The sequence below is a fragment of the Acomys minous genome, assembly GCF_964271855.1.
Source record: "Acomys minous genome assembly, chromosome: 4".
NCBI lineage: Eukaryota > Metazoa > Chordata > Mammalia > Rodentia > Muridae > Acomys > Acomys minous.
Genome location: NC_140486.1, coordinates 117,366,519 through 117,381,945, shown reverse-complemented (window position 1 = coordinate 117,381,945; position 15,427 = coordinate 117,366,519). Strand labels below are relative to the sequence as shown.

The 15,427-nt window shown below is 44.3% G+C and overlaps 1 protein-coding gene across 3 annotated transcripts in view; it reads left to right on the top strand.

Moving 5' to 3' along the window:
* HDLBP (high density lipoprotein binding protein) overlaps positions 1-15,427 on the top strand; it is a 66,803-nt gene that overhangs the window by 39,203 nt on the left and 12,173 nt on the right. For all 3 annotated transcript variants that reach the window (XM_084778352.1, XM_084778354.1, XM_084778353.1), the window contains 13 exons: positions 768-983; positions 3,842-4,048; positions 4,228-4,443; positions 4,864-5,070; positions 5,651-5,758; positions 7,110-7,214; positions 7,723-7,801; positions 9,851-9,990; positions 11,589-11,693; positions 12,293-12,406; positions 13,440-13,526; positions 13,649-13,780; positions 14,859-15,077. In XM_084778352.1, coding sequence (XP_084634478.1) covers positions 768-983; positions 3,842-4,048; positions 4,228-4,443; positions 4,864-5,070; positions 5,651-5,758; positions 7,110-7,214; positions 7,723-7,801; positions 9,851-9,990; positions 11,589-11,693; positions 12,293-12,406; positions 13,440-13,526; positions 13,649-13,780; positions 14,859-15,077 — 1,935 coding nt within the window. The remainder of the gene's footprint in view (positions 1-767; positions 984-3,841; positions 4,049-4,227; positions 4,444-4,863; positions 5,071-5,650; positions 5,759-7,109; positions 7,215-7,722; positions 7,802-9,850; positions 9,991-11,588; positions 11,694-12,292; positions 12,407-13,439; positions 13,527-13,648; positions 13,781-14,858; positions 15,078-15,427) is intronic.

Genomic DNA, 15,427 nt, shown 5'->3' with positions numbered 1-15,427 from the left:
CTGATCTCCTGAGTCAGAAGTCAGCCAGAGCAACATAGTAAGACCCCGTTTTTAAAAAAAAAAAAGAAAGAAAGAAAAAAGAAAAAGCTAGTCTGTCTGTAAGCAGCTACTTCCTGGTTTCCTTTGATTTCACTGGCTCTTCTGCTAGCTAAAGTTGCGTATTACTGGATATTAGAATTGATGCCTAGTGACAGAATTCCCACCAATGTAACCATAACTCTTTGTCTTGGGGTACATAAGCAACTGCATCTTGATTTGTTTGTGGCCTTGTGCTATCATAGCTCTTGTTAAATGGATCTCTTGAATGGTTCAGACCTCTATGGGGTAATGGATCCCTCTTGCTTCCTCCCCTGCTTTCCTATAAAGTTCCTGATTCTAAGCAGCATTTGTTATGCTTAGAGCTCTGTATGTTGCCTCCTGGTCTGGTCTTCTGCCTGCTGCCTCTGCTGTTTCCTATCATGGATGTTGTTTTGTCTTTTCAGAAAGGTCTCTCCATTGTGCCCTTAGTGTTTTTTTCACCTAGTCACTCACTTCCCTTTAAATCCTTCCCAGGCTCTTGTTTCTGATGTTCTTCCGTTTGTGTCATGGGCATAGTTCTCTGCACCACAATGGCAGCCGCTCCTGACTTGGGTGATTTCTCTTATTTATCCAACTGCCTTGTCCTAAGGTGCTACTTAGTGAATGGCTGATTGATAAGTACATTTTGTATATAGTCATTCTTTCTTCTCTTTGAAAGTTTAACTTTGTCTTTGGTCTTTTCTGAACAGGTGTTTCATGTACCCCTGGAAGAGAGAAAATATAAGGACATGAACCAATTTGGCGAAGGTGAACAAGCAAAAATCTGCCTTGAGATCATGCAGAGGACTGGTGCTCACCTGGAGCTCTCTCTGGCCAAAGACCAAGGCCTCTCCATCATGGTCTCAGGGAAGCTGGATGCGGTCATGAAAGCCCGGAAAGACATTGTTGCTAGACTGCAGACCCAGGTCGGTATCCCTAGGCCTGGCATCCTAAATGACTGTTACTTGGCTGATTCTGGTGAAGGCCAGAGCTTTTCTGGATTCTTTCTAGCTCAGTAGTTTGTAGTTAGAACAGGAAAATTTAGAACCCTTTGTGATTTTTAGTGAAACACCCCCCACCCCCAATCAGTGATAGAACCATAGTACCTGTCAGATCAGCCATTGAATTAAATGTACTGAAAATTAAGGCTGAAATTTAAGAGTTTCAGCGTTTGAGACCTTAAAAAAAGAATGAGCTTGCTAGGCAGTATATCATCAGTTTCCAGGCCTCATACTTGGGAAGTAAAAGATTAGATTTATTTTTCTCCATTCATAACAGTCTGATGACCATTAGAATAAAAGCAAATCTGCAGTGCATTTCTCCTAAAGGCCAAGAAAAAGGCAGAAAAATCTTACTAAAGTGTCACATGACAGCTACCACGCTGTGTGGTTTGTTCAGCGGTAGGGGCTACTCTGACTTGCTGCTGGGACTTTAGACAAGCTGGGAGAGGGGCATATGCTCCTGCTCTGCCACTGACAACCACACAAGTTGTTAAAGTGGAATTACACAATTAAATTTCACAAAGGTAAAATTGTTGCTTGTGATTGGTAGCATCATGACTGGTATTATACTGGCTCTGAAACATCCGTTTACTTTGTTTAGTCTTTTTTCAAGTTGGTTTGTTTAAATCAATGTTCATTTGATTGTGGCATCACATGACTCCTTAACAGTGCTCTGCTTTCCTTTATGGTTTCCTATGGACTGGTATTTGGTGCTTGGTTACTTTATTTGGGGGGTTATTTTTGAGATAAAGTCTCATTGTGTATCCCTCGCTGTCCTGGAGCTCACTCTGTAGACTAGGCTGACCTCGAACTCACAGAGATCCAACTGCCTCTGCCTCCCAAGTGCTGGGATTAATAGTGTGTGCACTGCCATCCCCAGGCTGATCAAGTGCTTTTTAACATGTACAAGTCCTTGGTTTGCTTCCTAGAATAAATAAGTAAATCATTTTCCCCTTTACTATTTTTCTGCAGTTACTCTTCAGTGGGTAATTGTCTTTTGTTGTTTTGTTTTTATGTGTATGTGTTATTTTGGGGGGGGTGGTTTTTTTTGGGTTTCTGTTTTGGTTTGGGGTTTTTTTTGTTTTTGTTTTTCAAGACAGGGTATTCTCTGTGTAATAGCCTTGGCTGTCCTGGAACTCTCTTTGTATACCAGGCTGGGCTCAAACTCAAAGATCTGCCTGCCTCTGCCTCCCGAGTGCTGGGATTAAAGGAATGCGCCACAACAGCTGGCCAACAACAGGTAACTGTCAAACTTCAATTTATCTTTGGATTGTATTGTATAGGAATATTTGAGAGGTTGAATTGAGTTTAATTTTTAAAAAGATGCTGTGTGTCTTATGGTATCAAATTTCCAACCACAATTAATTTTCTATGTAAAAAATAAATGCATATCCATCTCATTATGTAGATTTGATTTTGTTACTAATAAATATGAATGTGTATATATATATATGCCAAAGAATAAATTTATCTTAAATATTTTACTTGTATACCTGGAATATAAGAATTTTTCAGGTACAAAGGAGTTGGTGGTGGTGGTGACATTGTGAGCTTGGATGCATTGATACAGAAGCTGCCTCCCTCATCATTGGCTGGAGGTGCCCCTCACGGATGCTCCTGGCAGGCAGCTTTTTGTGCCACCCAGTAATCAGAATTTCTTAATTTTTAACGTAGAAACCTATCTCAGGATAATCTTAGCTGTAGCCTTCCAAAGATCTCAGAATGTTTCCCTTAGGTTTTGAGGAGTGGGGATGCAGTGGAGAAGTGCCAGGTTTGCTGCAGTTGCTACGTAAAGTGGTCAGGTTCCTGAATCTTCTCAGAGGGCAGGGCTGACAAAAACACATTTTTGAGAAAGTGATATCATGAGTTCAAGCTATTTCTGCTTAAAATGGAAAAAAAAAGGCAATATTTTAAAATATAATTTTCTTTTCTGGGTTTTCCTACCACTTGTTTGAGTTTATTTTCAGTTTTTCAAAATTCTTTCATCTCTTTTTGAAATGGGATATCTCACTATACCTAGCATTTCACTGATTGTCTAGACTGGTTGCCAGCAAGCTCCAGGATCCTGTCTTTACCTCCCAGTGCATGGAAATTTTATAATCAACTTTATTCTCAAATTGTGCTGGACATAGTGGTGCATGCCTTTAACCCCAGCACTTGGGAGGCAGAGGCAGGTGTATCTCTGTGAGTTCGAAGCCAGCCTGGTCTACAAAGTGAGTCCAGGGCTACACAGAAAAACTCTGTTCAAGAACAAGGGGAGGAGGTGGGGACTCCAGTGGAAAAAAAAATTACAAGAGTTGATATATTTGCGATTTAAGCCTTCTTTCGTAGTTTTTATGTAGTGATGTTAGCTTGTAGTGTACATTTCTCTCACTTCCCTGGTGAGGATCAAAGCCAGGGTCTATACATACCTGTCAAGCCCTATACCACTAATCTACACCCTAGCATTATACCTTCTGACTCTCAGTTGTTAAAGTGAAGGTTGCTGATTTCTAGAATATTTTTTCCTTCTTGTTATAAATGATTTTAATGAACTAGTAATTTCTCTATGCAGTCAGATTTTTTTTTCCTATAATGGAGAAGTCTGAGCAGTAGTACAGGTACACTTGAAATAGCCCTAGTGAGGGCCAGGGAGGCTCCTGTGACCATGGTGTGGTGTTTGAGCTCTCATGGTTGTAACTGGACAAGATAGGGTTGATCATTCTAGCTAGAGAATACTTTAGAAAAATGTTACTTTATCAGAACCATAAATGGGGTTTTTTGGTTGGACTCTCTGGTTACAGGCCTCAGCAACTGTTGCCATTCCTAAAGAACACCATCGCTTTGTTATTGGCAAAAATGGAGAGAAATTGCAAGACCTAGAATTAAAAACTGCAACCAAAATCCAGATCCCACGCCCAGATGACCCCAGTAATCAGATCAAAATCACTGGCACCAAAGAAGGCATTGAGAAAGCTCGCCATGAGGTTCTCCTCATCTCTGCTGAGCAGGTGAGGCCTCTGAGTGGCTTCTGTCCCTGCACTCTGCCCCCTGCCCAGCACTGGCTCGCTCCTAGTGAGCTGCCACTTTCAAAGCTACCTAGAGGCACCGTGTGTATCAGGCCTTGGCTGTGCCTGGCAAAGCCTGTCTCTTCCGAGGGATTCTCATCAGTTCGTTCTGTCCCTTCCAGGACAAGCGTGCTGTAGAGAGGCTAGAGGTGGAGAAGGCCTTCCACCCCTTCATCGCTGGGCCCTACAATAGACTTGTGGGTGAGATCATGCAAGAGACAGGGACGCGGATCAACATCCCTCCACCCAGCGTTAACCGGACAGAAATCGTCTTCACTGGAGAGAAGGAGCAGCTGGCTCAGGCTGTAGCTCGTATTAAGAAGATTTATGAGGAAAAGGTACAGTACCTGTTCAGTGCTTGGTAGCCACATTTCCCTCTGGCCTACTGGGTGCATTGTAGGGTGGTGTCCTGTTTGTTTTTGTTTTTTAATGTGTGCGTCCTTTCTTGGATCTGTGACCTCACCAGTAGGTTATTGCCATAGAGGTGGCACATACTTTTTAGAGGTGATTTTTTTTTTTTTTTTTTTTTTTTTTTAGCTTATTCAGACTTTGAGGTTTGAAACCTGCAGGCAGTGACCAACTTGGGAGGAGTCTGATGTTTAGAAGTAGAATTTCTGGGGAGGTTAGTGGGAGGCCACTTTCACTCCACTGTAGGAGACCCACATCTGGGTTCTTCTGGGACTTGTTTTAGATGTTCTGCCCACACTGCCCGTGCCCCACATCCTCCCTGCTGACTGCCTTATGCTTCTCTTCCTTAGAAGAAGAAGACTACAACCATTGCAGTGGAAGTGAAGAAATCTCAGCACAAGTACGTGATTGGGCCAAAGGGCAACTCACTGCAAGAGATCCTGGAGAGAACTGGCGTGTCTGTTGAGATTCCACCCTCAGACAGCACATCTGAGACTGTGATACTGCGCGGCGAGCCGGAAAAGTTGGGACAGGCGTTGACTGAAGTCTATGCCAAGGTAGCGTTCTCTGAGATTAAAGTGTGCTCTCATCATTTCTGGGGGCACATTGTGGACTAGCTCCTTGTTGGTATACCCGATTGTGTATGTTTATGTGCAAGCATGGGGGGTGTATGTGCTAGTGCATGTGTGTTGGTATACATAGAGTCCAGAAGACAACCTTGGGCGCCATCATTCAGGAGACCCTGACACCACTGTGTTTTGAGACACAGTCTCTTTACTTCCATCCCTCCAGTAATGAAATTACAAACATGCATTAGCACATCCAGCTGTGCAGATCAAACTCCACTCCCTGAGCTCACACAGCACGTGCTCTATTGGCTGAGCTGTGTCCCCGGCTGCACCTCTGTACACTTACAGATATGAGCAGTCTGACTTTTTATAATAAACATTATATTAATAAACAAGATCTGGCTGTGTCTGTTAGACCAGGTTGTCCTCAGACTCTAAGAGCTCACCATGCCTCAGCATCATTGGTGCTGGGGTTAAAGGAATGCACCATCACACCTGGTTTGACCTTTGTTTTATCATAAACTTGAACTCTACAAACCTTCACATCTGTTCCCTGTTTTTTCCTTAGGCCAACAGTTTTACAGTCTCCTCAGTCTCTGCCCCTTCTTGGCTTCACCGTTTCATCATTGGTAAGAAAGGGCAGAACCTGGCCAAAATCACTCAGCAAATGCCAAAGGTAGGGAACTATTTTCAATCTGGTATTTTAAGATTGCCTGACATGGTTTTGGTTTTGCTATTTGTTGTATGGATGCTTTGAAGACTGAAACCCTATAAACTCCCAGTCACCCTGTTGATACAGTCACCTTCCCTTAATAACCATGAAGCACATAAGTGTTTTAAGCATATGCACTTTTTTTTTTTTTTGGTCTTTATAACTAGAGAAGGCTTTCATTAACAGGTTTAATATATGTCTTAACAATGAATTTAGTGGGCTGGAGAAATGGCTCAGCAGTTAAGAGCACTGACTGCTCTTCCAGAGGTCCTGAGTTCAATTCCCAGCAACTACATTGTGGCTCACAACCTTCTATAATGTGATCTGATGCCCTCCTCTGGCCTGCAGATGTGCCTGCAGGCAGAGCACTGTATATGTAATAAATAAATAAACTTAGTAATTAAAGTATAATGGCTTCATAATAATTTGAAGAGCAAGTGGGAAAGGGACTGAAGCATTTGTAATCAATCTCCTCATATCTGTGTTGTCCTTACTAGGAGGGAACAGAGCCCGCTCTCACTCTTATTCCTATTTTGTTGATACTAGTGTAGTCTGGCTTGTCATTTTAGTTTTTCTAGCCTTAGAATTACTGATGATTTACTTAGATGTAGACAAGTTGCTCTCCCGTTCCAACTTTCTAACAGTACAAGCAAGACACTGGCCTGCTCATGTGAACAGTGAGTTTTCCTCTATTGCTTTGTTCTTAAATTTTTGTCCTTGGCTGAGTAAATAGCTCAGCCACTGAAGTATTTGCTGAGAAAGTGTGAAGACTAGACCTCAGAACTCGCATCTACACCATGTGGTCATGGCAGCATTGCTATAATTCTAATATCAGAAAGTAGAAACAGGGTCCTCCGAACAAGCTCTGGATTTGATTGGGAGACCCTGCCTCTTGAATAAAGCAAAGGAATTATCTTGGCATTTACCTCAGATGATACACACGTGGATTTTCACACAAAAATGAAAAAAAAAAAAAAAAAAGAAAGAAAGAAAACACATTGTCCTTGCCATCTGTCTTTACTCTTTATACAATCAAAGTGAAGTCCGCCTTACAAAAGGGAAATCAGAGCCCGAGAACATGAAAAGTGGTGATGTCTGTACACATCAAAGGGGAGCACAGTGTGAAGGGCTTCCTAGCGCCTAGTCTCAGCAAAAAGGTGTATTAGGCATCAGACCATGAAATTTAGTTCCATCCACCAACCCTTCCTTTCAGCTCTTTGTGTTGGTGGTGGATGAGACCCTCACTACCTGTACAGTTACATAGCAGCTGTGTTATTTGGCCTTGGCCATTCCTTCCCTCGTTTTGGTCTGGTAGGTTCACATCGAGTTCACAGAAGGTGAGGACAAGATCACCCTGGAGGGCCCCACGGAAGATGTGAATGTAGCCCAAGAACAGATTGAAGGAATGGTCAAAGACCTGGTAAGTGCCCCTGTACGCGGTACATTTATTGGCTACAGGGGAGGCTCTGAAAGGGTGGAGAGAGGTAGAAAGCTTGTCATTTGGGACTTAGGTGGGTGGTCATGGACGCAGAAGATTGGCCTAGTTCAGTGTGCAATAGTTTGTGAAACAGATGCCTGAAGTCCCAGAGTTCTGGGTAAAGAAAACCATTTTGAGGTTGAGACTTTGGAGGGTGACAGGGACAATCTTGGAGCAATTCCTGGTTGTTGAGATAGAAAGGGCGAGTTCTACTCTGTGTGGTGCACACCTTAAATCCCAGCACTTGGAAGGTAGGGCAGGTGGATCTCTGAGTTTGAGACCAGCCTGGTCTACAGAGCAAGTTCAAGGATAGCCATGGCTACACGGAGAAACCTTGTCTTGCGAAACAAAAAAAGAAAGGACAAGTCCCGGTGTCTCGTGGATTTCTAAATGGCTGGGTGTATCTTGGAGCCACAAGCATTCATCTGTTGCCTTTGTTCTTCCCTTGTAGATTAATCGGATGGACTATGTAGAGATTAACATCGACCATAAATTCCACAGACACCTCATTGGAAAGAGTGGAGCCAACAGTGAGTAAGGCTGGGGATGGTGGCAGGGCCCAGTCCCCTAACCCTGAGAAGAACGGCCTCTCTGAGGGCCTACATGCTTGTCTTGCTTTACACTCCAGAATGCTGGGTAGAGAGGCCAGGCAAGGTCTTGCTGCTACAGAAATTTATGTTGCTTCCTCCACCTTCCTTTTCCCTTTTGGCTAAGGTAAATTGTCACTTTCAGCAATCAACCACCCCTACCTGAAAATTCTCTTTTTCATCCCTCCTGCTGTGCTTAGCCCATCAGTATTTGTGGGACTCTTAAAGTAACTTCCAGGCTTGTGCCCGTGGTCATCAACTCAGAGAGGAATGCTGTTAAGTGAATAGTCATGTACTGTCTCAAGCTCAACTTTAATTTGTTAGTTTAGATTGTAGGAACAGCACAAAAATGCACTGACTTCAGTAATATGTTAAAGTGAACCAACCATCCCCCGACCCCAATATAGACTGCTGGAAATTAAAGCCAGGCGCTTGAAAGTGCTAGGCCAAGGAGTCCACCTCCAGATAGTTGAGTTGGTAGTCTTCCTGTCTCGGGGTCCTGAGAGCTGGGGTCACAGTGTATGTTACCACTAAGGTCCTTTTTTAATCCCCTATACTCGTATAGGACACACTTGCATTTTCTAATGACCTGAGCCCATCTATTTTGTTTTTGTTGCTTGTAAGTGTAATCCTGTTGGCCCCACAGTTTGCTGTGAATGATCCATTCTCTGTGGTAGTAGTTCTATTCTGTACCATTTTCATGATGGTGGTAATGTCCTCTCAGAGTGACCTCAGTTGGCACTTACTTCACATGCAGCTTGACTCTTGTGTATACATCCCATGAACTTGCTTTTATGGTTTTGCTTTTTGTTTTAGTTACCTGTAGAGTTTACTTAATAGATACAGAAGAACTGTCATACAATTCTGAAAATAACTTCTGCTCACTAGGAATCACAGAACTGTAGCATGGTCAAAGAACTGTTCTACCAGTTACAAACACTCCTTTTCTTCCCTAATCTGAAATCTGCTTATTCCCCCAACCCACCCCTACCTCTTACTTTTGCATCTGTCCCTACTAGATTACTTCTTCTGTTTGTGATGCCCATCTTTTTTGGGGGAGAAGGGGGGTTGGTTTTATTTGTTTTGTTTGGTTGGTTGGTTTGGTTACTCCCTATGTATAGCCCTGGCTCTCCTGGAATCAACCTGTAGACCAGGCTGGCCTCAAACTCAGAGAGATCTGCCTGCCTCTGTCTCCTGTCCTAAATGCTGGGATTAAAGGCGTGTGCCACCACCGCCTGGCCTGTGGAGCCTATCTTGGGCTTCACTTTTCCTGACTGTACAGTGGGCAGGTCTAGAATGAGGTCATCGTCTTATGTCCAGAGAAAGTGATGGGAGGAGATTTTGCAGAAGGCATTGCAGTATTCAGTCTGGGTTAGCACTTAGACCCTTTAGTCACTGAACAGCAGCGGTGCTCTAGTATACTACTCCCAAAGCCATGATCCCTTGAGCATGGGGCCTCCCAAAGCACTTTTAAATGGCCCTAGTGTGGTGGTACACACCACCACTCAGGAGGCAGAGGCAGGCAGATCTCTTCAGTTGAAAACCAGCCAGGGCTATTGACCCTAGATTTATCAGGGTGAATCGCATCCATGGGGTGGCCATGTCCTTATTTAATGCGTGTAATTTACTGTCTGAATTATAGTTTCCAAATTTACTTGCATATTAGTAGTATCTGGTATATGTTAGATATTCTGAGGCCATCCGTATACGCAAGACCAGCTATGTTTTGTACTGATGGACACTAGTCACCACTCATTTGAAGCTCTCAAGGCAGTCACAGCTTATATTCAGAGCTGGAAGACCAGTGCCCTAGAAACCGGGCAGTCTGGTGAAGAGCACGGCCAGGTTGATTGTTTGACACTGCATGGTTTTGTTTTGATGAATGGGAACGACTGATTCGCATATTGAAGCTTGACCCTCACCTCTTGACTGTTAGTCATTAGTTGACCACCATTCCTTTTTTGTTCAAGATGTATTTCTTTTTGTCCTAAGTCAACAGAATCAAAGACCAGTACAAAGTGTCCGTGCGCATCCCCCCTGACAGTGAAAAGAGTAACCTGATTCGAATTGAGGGAGACCCACAGGGTGTGCAGCAGGCCAAGCGGGAGCTTCTGGAGCTCGCTTCTCGCATGGTAAGCCAAGCACTTGGGCCTTGCCCAAGAGGTACCAGCTTGGGCCTGTTGGCTGCTTCTGAGGGAAAATGCTGTTGGAGTGTGTGGTCCTGAGGCATGGAATTCTCCAAAGCACATCTAATTGACCACCTGGAGCCATGCTGCTTCTGCCGTCCTCCCCAGAGCAACAGCAAGTCTTGTTGCGCTTGACTGCCAAGTGCTAGAGAGCAGAGGTCCCCTGTCCCTGGCTGCAGCCTCGCAGATGGGCTATCTTTTCTAGAATGTAAAAGGGCCCCAGTGACTTGAGAATCATAGCAGTCTCACTCCCTGTGAGCCTGGGGTGCCTGGTAATGAGATTCATGCTTCACTGAGCCAAACCTTACTCCTCTTCTAGTCACATGCAGCCATCATGCTTCAGGGATCCTGACTGGCCCCACGTGACAGTCACTGACACCTTTAGGAGTCCAGGAAAGGATGAACCGGGTGTGGTGGCACCTGCCTTTAATCCCAGCACTTGGAGGCAGAGGCAGGCAGATCGCTGTGAGTTCTAGGCCTTCCTGGTCTACAAAGTGAGTCCAGGCCAGCTAAAGTGAAGGAAAAAAAAAAGTTTAGACAAGCTGACTAGGACCTGATAGTTGTATTAGTCCCGGTTCATATTCTTACCCTTGTTCCCATGCTAGGAAGCTCACATCAGAAGAAATACGTATTTTTTTATTATTTTTTTTTTATGTGCGTTGATGGTTTTGCCTGCATGTATGTCTGTTGGTGTCAGATCTTGGAGTTACAGGCAGTTGGGAGCTGCCATGTGGGTGCTAGGAATTGAACCAGGGTCCTCTGGAAGGGCAGTTAGTGCTCTTAACCTCTGAGCCATCTCTCCAGCCCCCAGAAGAAATACTTTATAAGAAGTGATTTTTATCTTTTGTTTTTGTTTTCACTGTAATCCAAGGTGAGGTCCAGCCTTCAGCTGTCCTCTCACTGTCCCTGAGTTAGTCTCTAGGCCAGAGCCTCCTGTTATCATCATTGGCCTCTTGCCTTGTGTACAATGCCCTGGAGTATCTTCCGCCTATCGCTGTCTGATCCACCAGAACTCTTGACAATGTTTTATAGGCTAATGGTGTTCTTCCTGGATCCCATCTCTGCCTATTGTTCTTTCTTCGAACAGTTCTATGGGGACAATAGAGGACATGGTGCCGGGGTGGGTACAGTGCCCTGTGAGGAGCCATTCTTTCCTAATTATCCAAGTAGGGAATGTCCAAGGCCATTGTACTCAAGGAGGGTTTCCCTGCTGTGTAGGATGTTGAGCTCCTGATAGTTTTCGTGGAAGCAAGTGTTTCTTGCTCATTTTAGTGGTTAATTCTACCGTGCCTCTGCGTAGTGGCTGAGGGGACCTGCAATCCATTCTTCTTTCATACCATGTTCAGGAAAATAGCTTGCTACCAGTACAAAACAGCGTGACAAGGTGTAGCAGGTTTCCTGGAGTAGGCACTCCCAATGGCATGTTGTTGCAGAGGCTGTTGCAGAGAACTAGCTGAGCACCACCTCATATGTTGCCTGGTGAGGGGAAAGTATAGTAGCCTTTCTTGTGGTGAATGGCGTCATCCACTTCAATTCTATTTTAGGAAAACGAGCGTACCAAGGATCTAATCATTGAGCAAAGATTTCATCGCACAATCATTGGGCAGAAAGGTGAACGGATTCGAGAAATTCGTGACAAATTCCCAGAGGTAAAGCATTCCCCATTCTGTCCTTCCTTCTGTCCTTTCTTTCATTCTTCCTTCCTTCCATTTGTTTGTTTTTCTTGGTCCCAGAAATCAAGCCCCTGAGGGCCTTGCACATGCCAGTAAGTGCCCTGCCTCTGAGCTACACGACCAACCCCAAAAGCATTCTCTAACTTAGAGGGATATAACAATCTTCACTTAAGGAGTTTTCAGTATTTCACTTTTAAAAACATACGTACTTGAGCCAGACAAGGTGGCACAGGCCTATAATGCCAGCACCTAGGGAGACAGAGGCAGGCGGATCTCTGTGAGTTCAAGGCCAGCCTGATTGGTCTACAAATCAAGTCCAGGATAGCCAGGCTACACAGAAAACCCCTGTCTTGAACAAAAACAAAAACAAAAAAAGCAAAAAACACACATGCTCATAGGCACACATACCACAGCAGGTATATGGATTGTGGCCTCAGGACAACTTTCAGGAGTTCTCTTATACTGTGTGAGTCCTCAGATCAGGGCATCAGCCTCCTTTGCCCACTGATCCATCTCGCTACCCCAAAGTTCAGTATTAGGATAATTGTGCACTGTCTTCTGGTGATGTGTTTTAGGTTATCATCAACTTTCCAGACCCAGCACAAAAAAGTGATATTGTGCAACTCAGAGGCCCCAAGAATGAGGTGGAAAAATGTACTAAGTACATGCAGAAGATGGTTGCAGACCTGGTAGGTGACTTTATCCATCCTCTGGGGTTGGGGAGCAGGAACTCCCACAGGACTTCAGAGTACCTATAGGAGCACTGCCCTAAGGGTGACCTATGATCCACTGTCTTGGGGGCTTGGAACAAAGAGGTGGTAGCACCTCTCTCGGTGCCTTGATGTTTTGTTTACACTGCCCTAATGCCAACTTGTACGTGGTAGAATTCAAGTAGGAGCTTCTGGTTTTCCACTCCCTTTATTGAGAGGATCTTCAAATACAGAGGTAGAGAACCTGCCTCATTTGGTAAGGAACAAGAGGGAACGCAGGAAGAGAAAGTAATTTATTGAATTGACTGTTTTCCTCAAAAAATGAAGTGGGAAGGGAGGTGTAATTGCACGTGTCTGTAACCCTGGCCTGCAGAGGCAGGAGGAACCTGAATTCAGGGCCATCCTGGGCTTACAGGAAGAATCTGACTCAAAGAGAAAGAAGAAAAATAAAAAACAAAAACAAAAAACTATTGTTTAAAAAATAAGAAAGAAAGAAAAAAGATAAGCTATGAACGGTTTGGAAAGTGAAAAAAGGAATTGATGGAAAAAAACACAGATCACCATGTATTCATGGACACAGGGCAGGGGGGCCGGGGTTCCTTTGTAGTTCCTGCCTCCCCTGAGAGGCACCACTGAATTATTGCCATGAAGCTCCTGCGTGCTGGGGCTTTGTAGGTACCAGCAGCTACAAGCCTTGACATCGATTTCTGAGCCCCTCCCTCAGCACATTGTTGTTTGAAGCTGTGTGGAAAGGCTTGTTTGGGGTATCCTGAAGAGCTCCAGAGTCTTTGGGCTACCACTTTTTAGAAAGGGACATTGTATAAGTTGATATGCCAAATTAATGAGATGGTATTCAACTCATCTCCCTAATGGTAGGTAAGCAGGTGGGGAGAGAGGCGGCGTGAGTGTGTTCGCCAGTGGTAGGTGCTTGAGGTCATCTAGCTTTCTGGGTAAAAGGGAGATTGCACTCCCTGACATGAATAGTTAATTGTGCCATCCTCTTGTCTTTAAGGTGGAAAATAGCTATTCAATTTCTGTACCGATCTTCAAACAGTTTCACAAGAATATCATTGGGAAAGGAGGCGCAAACATTAAAAAGGTGATCAAGTCATCTTGCCCAACCCTAAAGCCTTTATGGATTACAAGGAGGGACTGACCTTCCTGCCAGCCTTGTTGTGTCTACCATAGGAAAGTTATTGATCTTATGTACCTCTCCCTTAGATTCGAGAAGAAAGCAACACCAAGATTGACCTTCCTGCAGAGAACAGCAACTCTGAGACCATTGTCATCACTGGCAAGCGAGCCAACTGTGAAGCTGCCCGGAGCCGGATTCTGTCTATCCAGAAGGACCTGGTAATGGGAAATGTTTCTTGGTAGAGCCTTATTTTTCTTGTAAAGTTCCTAGCATAATCTTCCAAGCCTGTGTTGAGCTCGTTTAGAGACTTGAACTTTAAACCTGGAGAGTGCTTTTTTGTTACAAATGGTTGGTTTCTGTTTTCAAGAGAGGGTTTCTCTGAGTAGTCTTGGCTGTTCTGGACTCACTTTGTGGACCAGGCTGGTCTCAAACTCACAGTGATCTGCCTGTCTCTGCCTCCCTGAGTGCTGGGATTGAAGGCGTGCGCCACCACGCCCGACTAAATCTGGGGAGTGTTAATCAAGTGTTCAGCAGCTCTCAACTGTCTCTCTCGATGCTTATTTTCTTGGCACTACAGCACAGATGACACTTGTCCTTTCTGTTTGAACCAGTGCTAGTTTACTAGGCATTTTCCTTTTGTTAATTTTTATAACACTTAAAAATCATTTCTGGGACTAGAGAGATAGCTCAGTGGATAAAACTCTTGCTGAGCAAATGACATGATTTCAGAACCTCAGAAATCACATGAAGCCAGGTGCAGCAGCACACATCTGTAATTGTACTGTGTGTACATACATCAAGATGGGAATTACAGACAAGAGGCATGCCCAGAATCTTACAGACCAGCCAGCCTAGCATACGTAGTGGATAAAAAGAGGGCCCTGCCACAGACAAGGTGGAAGATGAGGATGAACACCCAGGATTGTCCTCTGACCTCTGTGCTTGTCTGCACCCAGACACATGATCCATACACAAAAAGATTTGTAAAAGGAAAGCAAATTCTTGCTCCTGTACCTACTTAATTTTAACTTTTAAAGACTTAACATGCAGTAAGCTGTTTACATGTTTTCATTGTGCAGTTTGATAATCTTGAGATTTTTACACCCATGAAATCATCCTGTTGTGTGACTTTTCACATTGCATACTCCAGAGTCATGGCTGTCCTAGTGTGCTGTATATGTCTTACTGCCGACCTCCACCCAGCACGCCTTAGAAAGTTTCTTCAAAGCCACATTCTTTTCTTCTGGCCTTTTCTCACCAAACAACTGTAATTTCTTCTTGGTGTTTTGATTTCAGGCCAACATAGCTGAGGTGGAAGTCTCAATCCCTGCCAAACTGCACAACTCTCTTATTGGCACAAAGGGCCGTCTGATTCGCTCTATCATGGAGGAATGTGGTGGTGTCCACATTCACTTTCCTGTGGAAGGTTCTGGAAGTGACACCGTTGTCATCAGGGGCCCTTCCTCGGATGTAGAGAAGGCCAAGAAGCAGCTCCTGCACCTGGCTGAGGAGAAGGTGAGTCACTGCTGACACTCACTTTTCTTGGTGTAGAAGCTCTTCCTTTGTGGTGGGTCAAAGACGGCTTTATATAGACACTTGTGTGTCTTGGTTTTGCTGTCACCAAATATCCTATGAGTACAAATGCCCGCATACACGATATTAGAACATAGGGACTTTGACTTGATGAGGTGGGGGTTTCAGGGGAGCAGCTAAGGGTTTTAGAATGGGTTAAAATAGGATTTACTGTAAAACTCAAAATTCTTTGGGTGTAGTTCTGACCTCCACTACCATCAAAATTGATTGACCACCATCTTTTTCCAGAGACTTTCCATTGAATTTCTTTGGTCCTTCTGTCAACGCCCAGG